Source organism: Phocoena phocoena, chromosome 12, assembly GCF_963924675.1.
Source record: "Phocoena phocoena chromosome 12, mPhoPho1.1, whole genome shotgun sequence".
Classification (NCBI taxonomy): Eukaryota; Metazoa; Chordata; class Mammalia; order Artiodactyla; family Phocoenidae; genus Phocoena; species Phocoena phocoena.
This window is the reverse complement of record NC_089230.1, coordinates 80,759,322-80,778,106: the sequence shown is the minus strand read 5'-3', so window position 1 is coordinate 80,778,106 and position 18,785 is coordinate 80,759,322. Positions and strand designations below refer to the sequence as shown.

General features: G+C 41.3%; 1 protein-coding gene across 1 annotated transcript; it reads right to left on the bottom strand.

Annotated features, from left to right (window-relative positions):
• Positions 1-845: 845 nt before the first annotated feature.
• Positions 846-17,884, bottom strand: CGAS (cyclic GMP-AMP synthase). Its single transcript, XM_065888969.1, has 5 exons — positions 17,186-17,884; positions 12,821-13,040; positions 11,357-11,599; positions 3,896-3,998; positions 846-1,234 (listed from the first exon to the last, which is right to left on the bottom strand). The coding sequence occupies exons 1-5, from the start codon at positions 17,807-17,809 to the stop codon at positions 883-885; spliced, it is 1,542 nt and encodes a 513-aa protein (XP_065745041.1). The 5' UTR covers positions 17,810-17,884; the 3' UTR covers positions 846-882.
• Positions 17,885-18,785: the final 901 nt, after the last annotated feature.

Sequence of the window (18,785 nt, the reverse complement as noted above, 5' to 3'; positions counted from 1 at the left end):
TTAGTACGTTCAAACACATTAGGTTGTTGAAGATAACATAAAATGCACAAGCATAAAGAAGACTGATACATTCAAAATTTTAATTTTAAAACCTTTCTCACTAGAAGACACAAAAATTGGTATAGACAGTCTACACAGAAGTTATTCATGATATGAGAATGACAACAAAATGACAATGAGAAAACAATTTTAAAAAGCCAGTAAGAAAATGTGCAAAATATCTGAATAGGAAAAAGTTAACAGACAGCAACTGCCTCAAGTTGAATGCTGCCTAAGTGCAGAGGAGAGAGGATGGCATTTCATCCCATACCCTTTTCTTTGAGTTTTGTACCATGTGTGTATTGCCTTTTCAGAAATACATATAAAAGTATTACTTAAAAGAAAGTTATGTTTTATATTTAGCCATGTGTAGAAAAGTATCCTCTATTTTTCTATGAAAGATTAAGAATTTCCCAGGACACACAGAGCCTGTTTTTTCATTTCCTTCTTACCTATCCTAACACATAGGACAGGACATGGCTTCCAAACATATTTGTATGTTAAACAAAACCTACCAGTTCGTGGAGGCAGTGACCTTGCCTCCTTCCACACATCTGTGCTAGGTGAGAGGTGGTGTTCAGTCAGTGCTTGAGGAATTTAATTGAGATGATATGTATTTTGTCTTTCTTTTCATGCCACTCTGGTAAGGCTTTTACATTTTAAATACTCCTTTGCTTCTTATTCCTTGAATAATCTGTTTCCTAGGATAATCCATCCTTTTATATTGATTAGAGTTTATGAAGAGAAAGAGAGCTGAATAATCATTTTAGTCAATCATTGCTGTGACGCATTTCAATGATTATAAAGTCACTCTAATTCTTGATTCTTTTTAAAAATATAATTTCAAAATTCACCAAAAACTGGAAATCCATTGTTTCTTTCATATTCAATTTGCTTTGACAGAAATTCTTTACTTAGCTTGTCAATACGGTCTCGAGAGAAGAGATTGAATTCAGGAATGAAATAATGCTCAAGTTGTTCTGTCTTGAGGCACTGAAGAAAGTATGTCACACAGTTATCAAAGCAGAGCTCCAAATCCTTGCAGTGCCACTGACTGTCATCTGGGTCCTGGGTACAGACGTGAAAGAAGGCAGTTTTCACATGATAAGAACAGAACTTATCCAGTTCCTTTCGGTTTCCAAACTTTTTTTTCAGTTGTTCTAAAAGATATTTCATTAGTTTTAAACACTCCTTCCTGTTGAATAAAAAAGAAAACCATTTATTTTTACTTCTTTACAACCTGTTTCATTCCACAAAAAACTTTAGGTATCTTACAGGAAAAACAGAGATATAGTAAACAATACAGATATTATAATACATATAGATACAAAAAACAATAAAGATATTGGGTTGGCCAAAAAGTTCCTTTGGTTTTTAAGGAAAAATAAAAGACACATTTTTCGTTTTCACCAAGAACTTTATTGAACAACGTATTCACCGTTTTGCTCCACTACCTTCTGCCATTTTTCAGGCAACTTCGTAATTCCATCTTCCCAAAACTTTTTATCTTTTTGAGCAAAGAACTGTTCCAGGTCCCAGAACTGTTACAGTCTTCCAGGGAATCGAAATTTTTTCCATTAAGAGAATTTTGTAAAGACCGAAATAAATGGAAATCCACAGGTGCAATGTCTGCTGAACACGGCGGATGAATCAGAACTTCCCGGCCAAGCTGTAACAGTTTTCGCCTGGTCATCAAAGAAATATGAGGTCTTGCATTATCCCGATGGAAGATTATGCATATCCTGTTGAGTAATTCTGGACGCTTTTCATCAGTGCTGCTTTCAGTTGGTCTAATTGGGAGCTGTACTGTTGGAATTGTTTGGTTTTCCAGAAGGAGCTCGTAATGGGGGACTCTGTTCCAATCCCACCATATACACAACATCACCTTCTTTGGATGAAGACCAGCCTTTGGTGTGGTTGGTGGTGGTTCACTTTGCTTGCCCCACGATCTCCTCCGTTCCACATTATTGTACAGTATCCACTTTTCATCACCCGTCACAAATTTGTTTTAAAAACGGAACATTTTCGTTACATTTCAATAGAGAATCGCATGTGGAAATATGGTCAAGAAGGTTTTTTCACTGAACTTATGTGGAACCCATAAGTTAAACACCAAAGCAGTGAACATAACCAAGCTGGTGCACATGATTTTCAGTGTTTGATTTGGATATTTTGAGCATGTCGGCTATCTCCCGCGTGCTATAACGTTCATTGTTCTCAGTTAATGTCTCGATTTGATCACTATCAACTTCAACTAGTCTACCCAACCGTGGAGCATTGTCCAGCGAGAAATCTCCAGCATGAAACTTCGCAAACCACTACTGACATGTTCGATCAGTCACAGCACCTTCTCCACACACTGCACAAATCTTCTTCTGCGTTTCACAGTTGCGTTTTTACCTTTCTTGAAATAATAAAGCATGATATGCCAAAAATGTTGCTTTTTTCCTTCCATCTTCAATATTAAAATGGATACACAAAAAATCACCGATTTTGATGTTTTTTTTAATGCACATTGATAGGACAGCTGTCAATACAATCTAACAAAATTGTTTCAAATGATGTTAAAGACAACTAAGTGCTACCAGAGCCATCTTACGGAAAAAACTGAACGAACCTTTTGGCCAACCCAATATATATAAATAATATAATTACAGAGTCATTCTAAAACCTAATTATTTTTTCAAATACATGCTTTAAAGTTTCAAGAACCTATGTTTTCCTTTCCTCTTCCCCGTTCCTGGCTTAAATGTTTTATTCTATCAGGATTAATTCAACTACATGAAACCGGCAGATAGTTATATTATTCATCCAGTTATTTAGTACCTAGAAAAATCTTGTTTTCATTTTTATAAAATGATTTTGTCTTATTTTGGTTTACATTAATCATCCAGTTATTTAGCAGTTGACAAAATTTAATGTTTATAAAATTACTAAGCCTAATCAACAATGTATTTTTCTTAATGCTTGCTTCAAAGCCTGCATATGAAGCCTTAAAGAACTTCCTGTGCCTGCACATTGGGCATTCTTGTTTTAACTTTTGTGATCCTTATTCCACACAACTTTAGAAACTCAAATGAATGATTCCTTTTCAAGCTCAGTTCTTTATGGTGTCTATGCTACCAAGAAAAATAATTACCCATCTCTCAGTGTTGTTTCAAATTTACCTGGTCAGTCCCTGGCCTTCAACACAGCCAAACTACCTCAAAGCAAGTACCAGCATCCAATAAGAGTGGTCCTTTGGTCTCCTCCCATTATGCAACATTAATATTCATTACCTTGAAGCAACCAGAACACTAAGACAAATCCAGTTGTCACAGCTAGTCATGACTAGTGTTCACACCCTTCGCTCTGTCCTACTTTCATACATCTACATCCATATAATCCAGGCTCAGGACTGTGCTCCCCAGCACTGCCTTCTTTTTTTTTTTTAATTTTAATTTTTATTATTTATTTGTTTGGCTGTGCTGGGTCTTAGTCGTGGCACGCACGCGGGATCTTCGTTGCCACGTATGGGATCCTTTAGTTGTGGCATGCAGGCTCTTAGTTGTGGCATGCGGGATCTAGTTCCCTGACCAGGGATCAAACCCGGGCCCCCTGTGTTGGGAGCTTAGAGTCTTAACCACTGGACCACCAGGGAAGTCCCACCATTGCCTTCTAACAACACTCTTCCTTAGTCCCTTGGACCTGGCTTCCTTGGTTTCATTCTTACACTCTAATACTCCAGGTCAATCCAGCCATGCACTGACCCCAGGACTCAACCCAGCAATGATCATCTTCAGATTTAAACTATGGAGTCAACAAAGAACTAAGCATTCTATTGATAATCTGTCATTTCACAAAATAAGGAGGTTACCTGCAACATTTCACTCCATCAATTTCACAGCATGTTTTAGATTGTCCGTGATTTTTCAAAATTTCCTTTTCAATGTGAGAGAAGGACAGACGCCATGTTTCTTCTTAATTTCCAAAAGAAAAATAGAAAAGCACTTTACCAAAAACAAACAATATAAACAACACAATATTTAAACGATTTCCTTCATTAAAATATCATCCTGAAAAATTTCTAGGAGGAGATAGACCAAAAGAAGTGAACAGATAAATAACGTGATTACATATTAAAACAAGTGATTTGAACAAGCAAACAATGTGCCAAGATAGAAAAAAAATTGGGGAGAGAACTCAGGGCTTAATACATTTAGCCATGGTAAGACGTATTACCTTTCATATATTGCTAAATACAGTCTGTTGACGTTTTGTTTCAATAATAATTTGAATTGATTGAAGTTTTTTGTTTATCCTTTTATACCATCCTTGCAAGTTTGGGTATTCACGTAAAATGAACCAGGGAACATTTCCTTTTTTTCTATTTTTTGCGAGTTTATGTAAGAATAGAATGATCTCCCCCTTCTCCCCAAGTTTTAACCGTGGATAGCTCTTTTAAGCTCTGACCATCCTCTCACTATCTTGTTTTAATCAGAAATTGGTTTATAATTTTAAAAATCAATCAATATAATCTGTCACATTAACAGAACAGGGGAAGAACATATGATCAACTCAACAGAAGCAGAAAGTACAGCTAATAAAATTTAACATTCATTCATCATTAAAAGAAAACACCTCTCAGTAAGTTAAATGTGGATGGAAACTTGATCTAATAACAGGTAGATTATAAAAAGAAAAAACACAGCAACATGATAATTTAATGTAAAATGTAGAAGTTTTTTTCTTTGAAATCAGGAAGGCAGGCTGTGTGCTATCCCTATTTCTGTTCAACATGCATTGGCTAACCTAGCAAGCACAGTAAGAGAAGGAAAAATAAAGCCATCATTACTGATAGATGATATAACTGTATATGTAGAAAATACAAAAGAAGCTGGGTGACAGGTATGCATGAGTTCAATATATTCTTCAGTCTACTTTTCTATTGGTTTAAAATTTTTCATAATAAAAAGTTACAATTGCCTGTGAGTAAATCTAACAGAAGACATAAACTTTCTGTGGAGAAAACTCAAAAACTTCACTGATGGGCTTCCCTGGTGGCGTGCTGGTTGAGAGTCCGCCTGCCGATGCAGGGGACACGGGTTCGTGCCCCGGTCCGGGAAGATCCCACGTGCCGCGGAGCGGCTGGGCCCGTGAGCCATGGCCGCTGGGCCTGCGCGTCTGGAGCCTGTGGTCCGCAACGGGAGAGGCCACAACAGTGAGAGGCCCGCGTACCGCAAAAAAAAACACAACACAAAACCCACAAAAAACTTCACTGGAAAGTATTAGAGGAAATCTAAATAAATGGAGATGTGCACCTGCACATAAATTAGAAGACTCATTATTGTAGATATATCAAGTCTCCCCCTATTCATCTATAGAGTCAACGCACTCACAATCAAAACTCCAAAAACAATGTTTCTGTAGACCTTGACAAGATGATACCAGCATTTTTATGAAAATAAAAGGGTCGAGAATATCTAAATCACTCTTTAAGAAGGACAAAGTGGGAGAGCAGATATCAAGACTTATAAAGTCATATATGACAATATGGTATAGCTCAAGGACAGACCAAGATTTTGGGGGGACAGAATAAAGAGTACAGTAAAGCCTACACAATATACAGACAATAAATATATGGGGAAGGTGGCACAGAGATAGGTGTGCTCATAGCTGCTGTATAAATCCATGTACAGCATCCATTTATGCCATTCTGAAAAAGGCCAACTATAGAGATGGTAAACGGGTCAGCGGTTGCCAGAGGTTTGGGATGCAGAGGGTTGAATAAGTGAAGCACAGGGACTTTTCAGGGAAGTGAAACTGTTGGTATCATGTAATGGTAGATACACGATGCAATGCATTTGTCAAAACCAACAGAACTTCATGGCACAGAGAGTGAACCTTAACATACACAAACTGTTAAAAGGTCACTTAGAAGGTCAAGGGATGTCAAGAAGTAATGCAGACTGTGAAAAGGGATCTAACTGTATTACGAATGTATGACACAAACTCCCTGAACGGCATGGGGGCAAAAGGTGTTGACCTAAGTTACTTGGGAAATGGGGTCTGTAAGACTGAAGGCAAAAGGAACTGTACACATGCGCTGTGCACACAGGGGAATGGATTTACAGTTCCGAACCATCCATACATGTGGATTGGAACTGAACAAGGAACAACGGAGTAGGTGGGTGGCAGATGGTGGGAGCCAGGTTTCTCGCTGTTGGGATGAGAGGTTACAGAGAGCAAGGAGAGAAGGTAGAATGATCCACGTGATAACGGATTACAGTTCGAGACATCAGTGTGAACTCATGTACCACTTAAAACGGATACAGGTGGTGACACAGGAAATACCTATAGAGCTGTGCGTATGCTGCGGTTAGTAATCATACATATATTTCCTCTGCTACTCCAGAAGAGCGCACACAGCACCCAGGTCATGGCTCTAGTACACTCTCCAATAAAAGGATACAGGGTGCCTTGGAGAAATGGCTGATTCTAGGACTGAAGCAAGAAATACACAAGATGAGCCTGGAGCATCTTGTAGTACCAGAAAGTGAGTTAGTGCTGAAAACAAAACAAAACCCACAATTATGGGACGTTTGTCAAAGGGACACAGGAGCCAAATGAAAGAACTCCTCAAGGCCAAAGCTGGAACAATTTAAGCAACAAAATGAAAGCAGTATTGAATTATAGCCCAAAATACAAGACAAATACCCATGAGTCCATACTGATATGATTTTAGTAAATAAATAAATGGGAGAGAAGAGGGCTTCCCTGGTGGCGCAGTGGTTGAGAGTCCGCCTGCCGATGCAGGGGACACGGGTTCGTGCACCGGTCCGGGAGGATCCCACATGCCGCGTAGCGGCTGGGCCCGTGAGCCATGGCCGCTGAGCCTGCGTGTCTGGAGCCTGTGCTCCACAACGGGAGAGGCCACAACAGTGAGAGGCCCGTGTACCGAAAAAAAATGGGAGAGGAGATAAATCTCCAATGCAGAATATCAAATAATTTGTGTAAATACTCTGCTCTTGAAGAGGTGAGCTTAGGGACTTCCCTGGTGGTACAGTGGTTAAGACTCCACACTCCCAATGCAGGGGGCCTGGGTGTGATCCCTGCTCAGGGAACTAGATCCCACATGCATGCCGCAACTAAAAGTTCACATGCCGCAACTAAGGAGCCCGTGAGCCACAACTAAGACCTGGCACAAACGAATAAAAATAAATAATTTAAAAAAAAATAAAGAGGTGAGCTTAAGTGTGAGCTGTGCACAGTGACTTCCTTCCAAATAGCACAGTATGAAAAGAGGGAAAGAGAGGATATTAACAGTGGAGAAACCTGGCAAACACTCCCTCAGCCAGGTGATCGAGGTCCACACCAGCAGTGCTAAGTCATACTCACGATGTACCCTTCATGTAATATGATGAGAATGGCATTTCAACTCTGCGGTCCTCCTCCACCAAACTCAGAACTCCAGTCTAACCCACAAGAAAAGCATGAGACACATGCCAAACGAGGGACGTTCCACAGAATATCTGACTGGTACTCCTCAAAGCTGTCAAGGTCATCAAATACAAGGCAAGACTGTGAAACTGTCAGTCAAGAGGAGGCTAAGGAGACGTGACAACTAAACGCAATGTGGTGTCCTAGATGGGATCGTGGAACAGAAAAAGGACATTAGGTAAAAATCAAGGAAATCTGAGTAAAGTATGGACTTTAGTTAACAAGACTATACCAATATTGGTTCATTAATTATGACAAATGTGTCATATTAATGTAAGATGCTAATAATGGGAAATAGGTATGCGGTATATAGCAACTCTCTGTATCATCTTTGTACTTTTTCTGCAAATCTTAAACTATTCTAAAATTAAAAGTTTATTTTAAACAACTATGTTGAAGTATCATTTCTCTCTTTTTGGATTATTGGCAAAACTTCCAAAGGGTTTAATGAGTTCTGTTGTTAAAGCTGAGGGTGAAATGGGTACCCTCATACACTTCTGTGGGAATGCAAATTGGTGAATTCTGTATGGAGGTGATTTGGGCAATACCAGCAAAATTAGATATGGATTTACTATTCCTTGACCAGCTGTAAAAACAGACTATAAAAAGGAATGGGTGCTCAAAAAAAACAAAAACACTAATTCGAAAAGATAACATGCACCTCAATGTTCACACCAGCATTATTCACAATTGCCAAGACACAGAAGCAACCTAAGTGTCCATCAACAGATGAATGGATAAAGAAGATGCGGTATATATATACAGTGGAATACTACTCAGCCATAAAAGAAGAACGAAATTTTGCCATTTGCAGCAACATGGATGGACTTGGAGGGCATTATGCTAAGTGAAATAAGTCAGACAGAGGAAGACAAATACTGTATGATGTAATTTACATGAAGAATCTAAAAAATAAAACAAACTGGTGAAGATAACAAAAAAGAAGACTCACAGATACAGAGAACAAATGAGTGGTAATCAGTGGGGGGGAGGGGCAGATACAAACTACTGGATATAAGATAGGCTACAGGGGTGTAGTGTACAACACAGGAAGCACAGCTAATATTTTGTAGTAACTGTAAATGGAAAGTAACCTTTAAAAACAGTATAGAATTTTTTTAAAAAAAGGAACGAGTGCTATCTCTACACAGAGCTATGGAGTGATAACCTAGATATCTTATTAAGTGAAAATAGAAAAGTACTTTTTAAAGAGGGCGTGTTGCATATGAATATATATACATATATATATATATGTATTTACTTGTACTTTTTAAAAATGAAAGGTGAACTGAAAACAATTATAGGGCTTCCAATCAGGGAAGGAAAGACGAGTGTAGAGGAAACATAAAGGGAAGCTATGTTTCCCTAGGAATACTTTTTTCTGTAGCTTTGACTTTGGAACCATGTGAATGCTTTATAAATTTATGAAACAAAGCTAAATTAAAATTTAGTTCCAATACCTAAAATTAGAAACAATAATGAAAACAATGAATTTAAGCATACTGAGTTGGGTAGCTTAACCACCTGGAGGAATTTTTTCAAGTGGGTTTAAACTTAGTATGTTGAAATCCTTCAAAAATATACAGAAAAAGTTGAAAGAATTTTATAGTAAACATTCACATGCCTACCACCTACATTCTACAATTAATGTTTTGCTGTACTTGCTTTATCACATATTTATCTATCCATCCATAAATTCTTTTTTTTTTAAGAAAACTGTTATTTTAAAACAGTTTGTGGATGGGGACTTCCCTGGTGGTCCAGTGGTTAAGAATCCACCTTCCAATGCAGCAGATGCGGGTTCGATCCCTGGTCGGGGAATTAAGATCCCACATGCCGCCAGGCAACAAAGCCCACACACCACAACTACTGAGCCCGTGTGCTCTGGAGCCTGTGCACCACAGCCAAAGATCCTGCATGCCACAACAAAGATTCTGTGAAGACCTGACGCAGCCAAATAAATAAATAAATATTTGTTTAAAAAATTAAAAAAACAAGTTTTGGAACTAATTAGAATACTTTACCCATAAACACTTCAGCATGAATATTATGAACTGGAGTTCAATATTTATTTGCGTGTGTGATTTTTTAGGTAAGATTTGCAAACAGTGAAATGCACACATCTTAAATGTAGCATTTGATGAGTTTTGACAAATGACTACACCTGTGTCATTTGTTTTTCGTTTTCTTTAATTTATTTATTTGGTTGTGTTGGGTCTTAGTTATGGCACGTGGGTTCTTTGCTGCCACACATGTGTTCTTTGTTGCCTCGTGCGGCATCTTCCTTGAGGCAAGCAGGATTTTTAGTTGCGGCATGTGGGATCTTTCTAAACCCCCATCAAAAAGTTATCATCAAAAAAAAAAAAAAAAGTTATCATCACCCCAGAAAGTTCTCTCCTGTCCCTTCCTAATCAATCCCCAGCACCTCAGGCAACCTCTGCTCTAATTTTTTAAAAAAACCATAGATAAAATTCTGCTTGTTCTAGAACTTACTATAATTGAGATCATACAGTATGGACCCTTTGTTTCTGTTTTCTTTCACCTGTCTTAATGTTTTTAGTATTCATCCATCCTCTTATCAGTGGTTCATTGTTTTTTGTTGTTGAGTAGTATTCCATTTTACGAATGTACTACAGTTTGTTTATCCATTATCTTTTGATGGACTTCTGGGCTCTTTCCAGATTTGGGCTAGTACATATATTCTTATATAAATGTGTTATGGACTTAATGCTGGATTAGGGAAGATATATGTTTAACCTTTTAAGAAACTGCCAGACCTTTTCTCAAAGGGATCGTACCGTATTACACGCCCATCAACAGTGTATGAATTATTATTTTTAAATAAAGCTTTGCATGTTCATTGATTGGAATGTCAACATTGAAATTGATGAATAACTTTTTAAAATATTTAAATAAATTTAAAATGCTGGGCAGATAGTTTAGATATCTGGGAATATTGTAGTTTTATTGATATTTTTTGTATTTTAGCACTTATTGTATCTATGCTTTGACATGAGGTATTGAGAAATATGATGAAATGTGTATACAGTCCCTGCCATGCTCATAAAGTATCATTCTGAAAATGAACTTCAATGCGAAGACATACCTTCTAGGTTTACTTTATGTGTAACGATACTTGTACTTAGTTGACATTCAATCTCCTATGTTAGACAAAGTAAACTATGGATGATTACAAGTTTGAAGGCATTTGTATATTTTTTAGTGTAATAAAAACATATACAGATGAGCAAACAGGTTTAGCAGGGCTCGATAACTAGCCCCAGATCACACAGCGAGTAAGGGAAGAAGCTTCAGGATTCAGATCCAGGGCAGTCTGACTCCAAGGCCAGTACTTGCTTTTCTTTATTAAAAACAAACAAACAGGGCTTCCCTGGTGGCGCAGTGGTTGGGAGTCCGCCTGCCGATGCAGGGGACACGGGTTCGTGCCCCGGTCCGGGAGAATCCCACGTGCCGTGGAGCGGCTGGGCCCGTGGGCCATGGCCGCTGGGCCTGCGCGTCCGGAGCCTGTGCTCCGCAATGGGAGAGGCCACAGCAGTGAGAGGCCCGCGTGCCGCAAAAAACAAAAAAAACAAAAAACAAACAAAAACAACATTCAAACATGGGCTAGTAGACATTTTAAAGCTGAGTACTTGATATTACTATTGCAATTATGCCCTTTTCAATTCCATCTATCACTAAACTCCCATCTTGTAGCCTATTTAGCCTAATGGCTCTTGAAATGCCAATAGCACGAGTTGATCTTTCACTGCCCTAGTATGTACGATTAACGACTCCTTTATATGGACGTCTTTTAAGTTAACCTTCATAGTCAAGATACCTTGAAAACCACTTCCTTCCTTTGCATGCTTGGGTACCAGGTAAAATGGCTGTCGTCTTAAATTGTTCCTAACTTTTGCTCCAAGCCAGTTACTGATGGGCAGGCCTCCCTTGGTGCTAGCAGGCCAGCTGCTTTTGGATTCCAAAGCCAGGATTATATCGACAGATATTTCTTTAGGTTTTCTAACCAGAAGTGTTACTGCAGGGCTCCCTCTTCTCTTCCTCTCCACCATGACGTCTGTATCTGTTTAAACATATTAATAAAGAAGAAAGGGCTTATCAATCCACTTTTCTCTAAAAACACAGGGAAAATAACATAGCTATAATTGGAGATCCATAAGTACTAAGTGTAAGATGAAAATTAGTTCTAACGAAGAAAATGACCCCACAAGGCAGTGTTTTACTCATTGAGCCAGTATCTATTGATGATACCCATTATGGGGTATATTATCAAGATTCTGTCTGGTGTATAAAACGAGTAGCCCCCAAAGACTTTGGGGTTTGGGAGTGCTGTGATTAAATTTTCATTTAAATTTGTGTATGGTGGTTTGGAGGGAAGCCTACATAAGAGGCCAGATGAGCAGCAGGGAGGAGAGAGGTGATTCAGAAGACCTCAGCGGGAATTCCCTGGCGGTCCAGTGGTTAGGACTCCATGCTTTTGCTGCCGAGGGCACGGGTTCAAGCCCTCGTCGGGAAACTAAGAACCTGCAAGCTGTGTGGCACGGCCAAATTGAAAAAAACGAAACAGCAACAGCCCAGCCCGGAGGGTGGAGGCGTGTCATACAGAGAGGCAGTGAGCACCAGGACCCAGGGAGCAAGCACTGCTCACTGCAGCATTATTCACAACAGCCAAGATGCTTGAGACAACCTAGGTGTCCTCCGATGAATGAATGGGTAAAGAGGTTGTGGCATATATAGACAATGGAATATTATTCAGCCTTAACAAGGAAGGAAATCCTGCCATTTGTGACAATATGGATGAACCTGGAGGTTCATGCAAAGTGCATGACCTCATTTATATGGAGAAGCTAAGAAAGTCAAACACAGAGAAGCAGACTGTAGAATGGAGGTTACCAGGGGCGGGGAGGTGGGAGAAGTGGGAAGATGTTCATCAAAGAGTGCAGAGTTAGGGCTTCCCTGGTGGCGCAGTGGTTGAGAGTCCGCCTGCCGATGCGGGGGACACGGGTTCGTGCCCCCAACTGCTACCACTTCTCCCAGTTCACTCCCTTCAAAGCATGCATTGCAAAAAAAAAAAAAAAAAAAAAAAACCAAAAAAACAAACAAAATAGAGTCAATCAACATTTAGGAAGAATACCAAGAAAATATAGTAGACTAAAATCAAGAGCAAAGAGTTGTTTCTAGGAGGTAGTAGTCAACAGTCTGCTGCAGGGAGATCAAGAAAGATCAGGAGAGGCAATTAGTAGACATGATTAGATCTTTAAGAATCAAAAGTCAAAGATCTTACCTTCAATATTTTTAATTTCTTCCTTAATGATTTTCCTAAACTTGGACAGCATCTTAGAAGCTGATAATATTTCCCCTTCTAAAAACTGACCCAGAGGATTTCCTTTGGGATTTCTTTTGAACTTCACAAAGTAATGAGCACCACTGTTGTAATATTCTTCTAGCTGAATTCGGGGGACCTCCAGTTTGAACATAACGTCAAATTCATCAGGAGCAGAAATCTAAGAAACAGTAAAAATAGCACCGATGTGTTTGCTTGTGAATATTTTCCAACCAACTAAAATTTTTTTTCTTAAAATTTCCACTTAAAATCCTACCATGAAAAGCAAGATTTCTAATATTTATACCCTCTGGGAGTGAGACTAGGGGAGCTAGGTGAAGAGTATTGGCTTCGGTTTGTAGGTTCTATACGCATTTTCTTAAAAACAATTAAAAATAATATGCAAGCTTTAAAAATCTGTACCAGTCTTTTCCTGAGATTAAAGATTGATAAAATTAAAGAAATTTAAAGTGCTACCTTTTAAGTTACAAAGCTACACACTGAGCCAGCCCCCTGTCACTGGTCTCAAAAATATGTGTAGTTACCTCCTGGCTAGTTGAGCAAGGGCCCTCTCCTTACAGCTAACAGTCAGCCAAATGAGTATGAGCTCCAAGTCATACACTAACTACATTAATGTCTTTGAAACACAGCATTTTAAGAGCTTCAGGGAATTCCCTGGCGGTCCAGTGGTTAGGACTCCATGCTTTCACTGCCAAGGGCATGGGTTCCATCCCTGGTCAGGGAGCTAAGATCCCACGAGCCGTGCAGCGTGGCCAAAAATAAATAAATAAATAAACAAGAACTTCCAAGAATCTTCTTCATCACCACAATAATAATTACAGCAGTTATAATAACTGATTATTTTCCTATATTAAAAATGCACAAGTCTTTACTTATTAGGCGTAGGCTTCAAGTACAGCTATTGGACCGTACTATTCAACACAGTTATCTGGTGGCCCTATGTCTTTTTTTTTTTAATTATTTTATTTATTTATTAATTTTGGCTGTGTTGGGTCTTTGTTGCTGCACGCGGGCTTTCTCTAGTTGCAGCGAGCGGGGGCTATTCTTCATTGTGGTACGCGGGCTTCTCATTGTGGTGGCTTCTCTTGTTGTGGAGCACAGGCTCTAGGCCCGCAGGCTTCAGTAGTTGTGGCTCTCGGGCTCTAGAGCGCAGGCTCAGTAGTTGTGGCGCGCGGGTTTAGTTGCTCCGTGGCATGTGGGATCTTCCCAGACCAGGGCTCGAACCCGTGTCCCCTGCATTGGCAGGCGGATTCTTAACCACTGCGCCACCGGGGAAGCCCTTTTGACCATGTGAACGTGGCTAGTCCAAACTGAGATGTACCATGCTGTGCATTGAACCGTGTCCTCTCAAAATTCATATATTGAAGTCCTAACCCCCAATGTAACTGTACTTGGAGACAGGGCTTTTAGGAAATAATGAAGGTTAAATGAGATCATGAGGGTAGGGTCCTAGCTGATAGGACTGGTGGACTTAGATGAAGTGAGATCGGTTGCTGTGTCTCTGCACACATGCTCTGAGAAACACAGCGAGGACACAGGGAGAAGGCTGCTATCTGCAAACCAGGACGACAGCCCTCACCAGAACCTAACCGTTCTGGCACCCTGATCATGGACTTCCAGCCTCCAGAACCATGAGAAAATAAATGTCTGTTGTTTAAGCCACTCAGTCTATGATATTTTATTATGGCAGCCCAAGCTGACTAGGACATACTATGGGGGTGAAACAAACACGTGAAGTGCCATCAGTGGGAATGAAGTAGAAGCCTCTGAAAATCCACTTTTCCATAAAAGTAACAAGAACATGGGCAGAAAAGGTCAAATTCAACTTTTTCAGGTCTCTGTAAATTAACCAAAGGCTTGCAACAATCCAAGGAGGATTTATTCAAGAAAAATGGTCGAGGGCTTCCCTGGTGGCGCAGTGGTTGAGAGTCCGCCTGCCGATGCAGGGGACACGGGTTCGTGCCCCGGTCCGGGAAGATCCCACATGCCGCGGAGCGGCTGGGCCCATGAGCCATGGCCGCTGAGCCTGCGCGTCCGGGAGGCTGTGCTCCGCAACGGGAGAGGCCACAACAGTGAGAGGCCCGCGTACTGCAAAAAAAAAAAAAAAAAAAGAAAAGACAAATGGTTGAATCCCAGTAAGGACAGTGAGCCTTGAGGGCACCCTAAATTGCCCTTTTCCCATCCCCAGCAGCATTCCCACTCCTGACCAGAAACCCTCCACCAAGAGCAGCCAGAACTCCGACTTCTAATACCATAGGTTAGGTTTGCCTGTTTGGGAACATCATATAAACTGAATCATATAGTAGGTACCCTTTATACCTGACTTCTTTCATTTAACACTGTGAGATTCATCTATATCGTTCTGTCTATAGTGGTAGTTTGTTCTTTTTCATTCTGTGTAGTATTCCACTAAATTAATGGAATATACCAAAATAGATTTACTTATTCTGTTGTTGAGTATTTGGGTTGTTTCCAGTTTTTAACTACTACTGACAGTTCTGAGTTTAACTGTTACAAAGTTGTTCTGAGCATTCTTACATATGCCTTTGGGCGGCCATGAGCACCCGTTGCTATTATATATGTGCCCAGGAGTGGGGCTGTTGGACCACAGGACAGGCAAATCTTGAACTTTAGAAAAAAATGTCAGTTTTCAAGACGTAGTACCAATTTATCTTCCCAGCATCAATGCAAGGGAGTTTCAGTTGCTCCACATCTCCTCCAAACTTGGAATTGTCAAGTCTTTTAAAATTTTAGCTCAAGGAACAAAAATCAGTCCATGTGGACAAGGGGAAGAGTGACATGAAATGAAGTTGAAGCGGAGGCCGGGGCCCAGATTCTGCAAGGACCTGTAGATCCTGGAAAGGAGTTCAGATTTTATTCCGTCATGTTCATTGAGAAGCCAGGTTTTAGCTTTGTATTTCTAAAAATTTACTCTGGCCTCTGTGGAGATATTATAAGAAGGCAAATAAGGAGATTGGAAAGGCAAAATTCAGGTGAAAGATGATGGTGGCTTAGAGGGAGGCGGGGGTGAGCTGCTGGGGATGGACAAAAAGAACATTATAAACTGGAAATCCCACAGGGAATTTCTACAAGAAAACTTCCAGATTTTCACCTAGAATTTGATAATATTACAATAAAATACATGAATGGAAATGCGTCAATATGAATCCAAATAAAAGAGTTAATGAGAAGTGTCTTTTGTCTATCCCTTTACCAATTATAAAGTTTGGAATCCAACTTTGAAATTTAAGTGTATGCATAACAGAAGAAAATACACCAAAATAACGGTGAATAAAACAAACAGGAATAATACTGTTCTGCTATTTGCTTTTCTGAAATTTCCAGGGACATCAACACGGAACAGGGGCAAATACAGGAGAGGCTGAGGAAAGAGGTATGGAGCAGGGGTACTGTTGTGCTGTGGGAACCTACTGAGGGCAGGCAGTGAGTCAACTCTACAATGAACACGTATATACCTTTTATAATCAGTTTTTTAAAAGCGATACATGTTTTAGATAAAACAAATTTCACTGAATTTCCTTCCATCAGCTTGATTTTCAAAAGGAGAGGGGTACTGCTATATTTAAAGTGGATAACCAACAAGGACCTACTGTATAGCACAGGGAACTCTGCTCAAAATAAAGTAACAACCTAAACAGGAAAAGAATTTGAAAAAGAATAGATACATGTATATGTATAACGGAATCACTTTTCTGTACTCCCGAAACTAACACAACATTGTTAATCAACTATACTCCAAAACGAAATAAAAAGTTTTAAAAAATAAATAAAAAGGAGAGTGGTTCTGATAGGAGACTGTTCTCTGTCTTCTCGTTCTCTAGTTCTAACTAATAACTTTCTCTTCCCTTTGGACCCTCCACATAATAGAACTGATCGACATTTATGTCGTAAGAATCATGCTCCAGGCAGATTAGTCTGATGCAGGTTTTGCTCACTTGGCTTTCAAGAAGCTTTAGATGGAATTATATGAGTGGTCTTCAGTGCTAAAAGAGTTTTAAGATCCAAAGACCGATACATACACCATCTTTCTGCAATAAACAAATATCACCGAGTCCATAGCAATAAAATGAGCAGCCGTATAAGGGTTCAAAGTTGTGCAAAACGTTCTGTGACAATGGAGCCTGCAATCTAGATGGGAAGCCGAAACAAAACAGCTATGTCACAAGCCACAAAAGAACACGAGTCTGAGTTACTTCCGAAGGGAAGTGAGGGGCGCGTAGGAGGTGGGTATGCAGGAACTGCAGGAGTACGCGGGAACTGCAGCGGAGGCGCGGCGCAGCTCACCTTCACGCGCTCGTAGTAGCTCCCGGTGCGCAGCTGCGCGACGCCTTTGAACTCGGACTCACAGCTCTGCAGTCTCCGCAGAAGGTGGTCTGTGAGTCTGTTCACCACCTCCGCCGCCTCAGAGATTTCCTGGCGGCTCAGCCTCAACTTCTCCAGTACCGCCCGGGGCTTCCAGGAGCCGGGCGCCTCCTTCCCGCGCCCGAGACTGGGGACTGGGACCAGCGGTTCGGGGACCTCCGTGGGCCCGGGCTGGGGTCTCCGCTCCCGAGCGGAGCGCGCGGTGCCCTCGCGGCGAGATGCACGCCTGGGAAGGGGCGGCCCTGGGGCCGCGGGAGGCATCACCCCTTCGGTCCGAGCAGGCGGACCCTCCACCCGGTCCTCGGCGCGGGCAGCCCGCGCGCGTACCTGCCGCTTCTCCTGGGGGTCCGGGCCGCTCTTCTCCCTCCGGGATCCCGACGGCCTGGCGGGGCCGCACCTCCGCGCGCTGGGCCGGGCGGCCTCAGGGACGGCCGGGGACTCTCTAGGCTCGGTCGGGACGCCCTTCACACGCGGCGCCGAGACCCTGGGGGCGGCGGCTTCCGCCTCCGAAGCTGCTCCCGTCGCCTTTCCGCGCCGCGGGGCCATGGCTGGCGCTCTCGGCTCCCCAGAGGGAGAAGACTCGGCTTCGGGAAAAGGCCTTGGGAGGAGGAGCCAGCAGTGGCGATTGGAAGTGAAACTTCAACATCTGGCGGGAACTCAGCAGACGCTGCGCGGAAGAAGAGCCCAGAGCCAGGTGGCCACGGGGAGCCACGCCCCCGCCGCGGAGGGGCGGGCCCACGGCGCTCCCGCAGTCGCCCACTTTCTCGCCTTCGCGTGGAGTGGTGCCGGCGGCTTGGGAACAGCGCAAAACCGAACCCAGGGCAGCGCACAACACCTTCGCGAGCTTTGAAAGCCAGACGCATTTGCCGGCGTAGCGCCTACAAAATTGGGGGGAAACTATAACACCTTCTCGCACATTGAAGTTGACAGAGAAACTTTTTCAGTGTAAGTTTAAATAAAGCATTTTTTTTATTAAAGGGAAAAAGAAAATAAAATTTTTACTAGATGGAATGAGATGTGGATTGACTGTAATTGGAATAAATATTTCATATTATTTGATTTTGTAAAAGCACGCACAATCTTAAACTGTGAAGTTCCTATTGGTGAGTTTTAGCCACTGGTTCTCAAAAGCCCATCAAAAAAAATGGCACTTGCATTTTAAATAATCCATACTGCTTTGGCGTTGTGATTCAAGAGTATCTCAATACAGGCTTTCAAGTATCGCTAAATAAAGCCAAATCGTTTACAGAAATACGTATTTGACAGGAAGCCCCTAGGTTAAACGTGCCTGGTACTTTTCTTTTTAACCATCCTAACCATGTTTAAGTGTACAGTAGTTCTGTATGAAACCATCTCCACTATCCATCTCAGAACTCTTCATCTTGAAAAACAGAAACTCTACCCACTAAATCATAACACCCCATTCCCCCTGCTCTCTCCGGCTTCTGGTAAGAGCCGTTCTATTTTCTGTCTCTGAATTTGACACTCTGGGTACCTCATGTAAGTGGAGTCATACAGTATT

Bases quoted from the DNA above. Each gene is read 5' to 3' on its own strand.
- CGAS (XM_065888969.1), bottom strand. From the start codon at position 17,809: ATGGCCCCGCGGCGCGGAAAGGCGACGGGAGCAGCTTCGGAGGCGGAA. The intron at 13,041-17,185 runs GTGAGCTGCGCC...ACTGTTTCTTAG, and splicing joins GCTACTACGAGCGCGTGAAG to ATTTCTGCTCCTGATGAATT. The intron at 3,999-11,356 runs GTATCTTGACTA...TTGGAAATTAAG, and splicing joins GGAAGGAAGTGGTTTTCAAG to AAGAAACATGGCGTCTGTCC.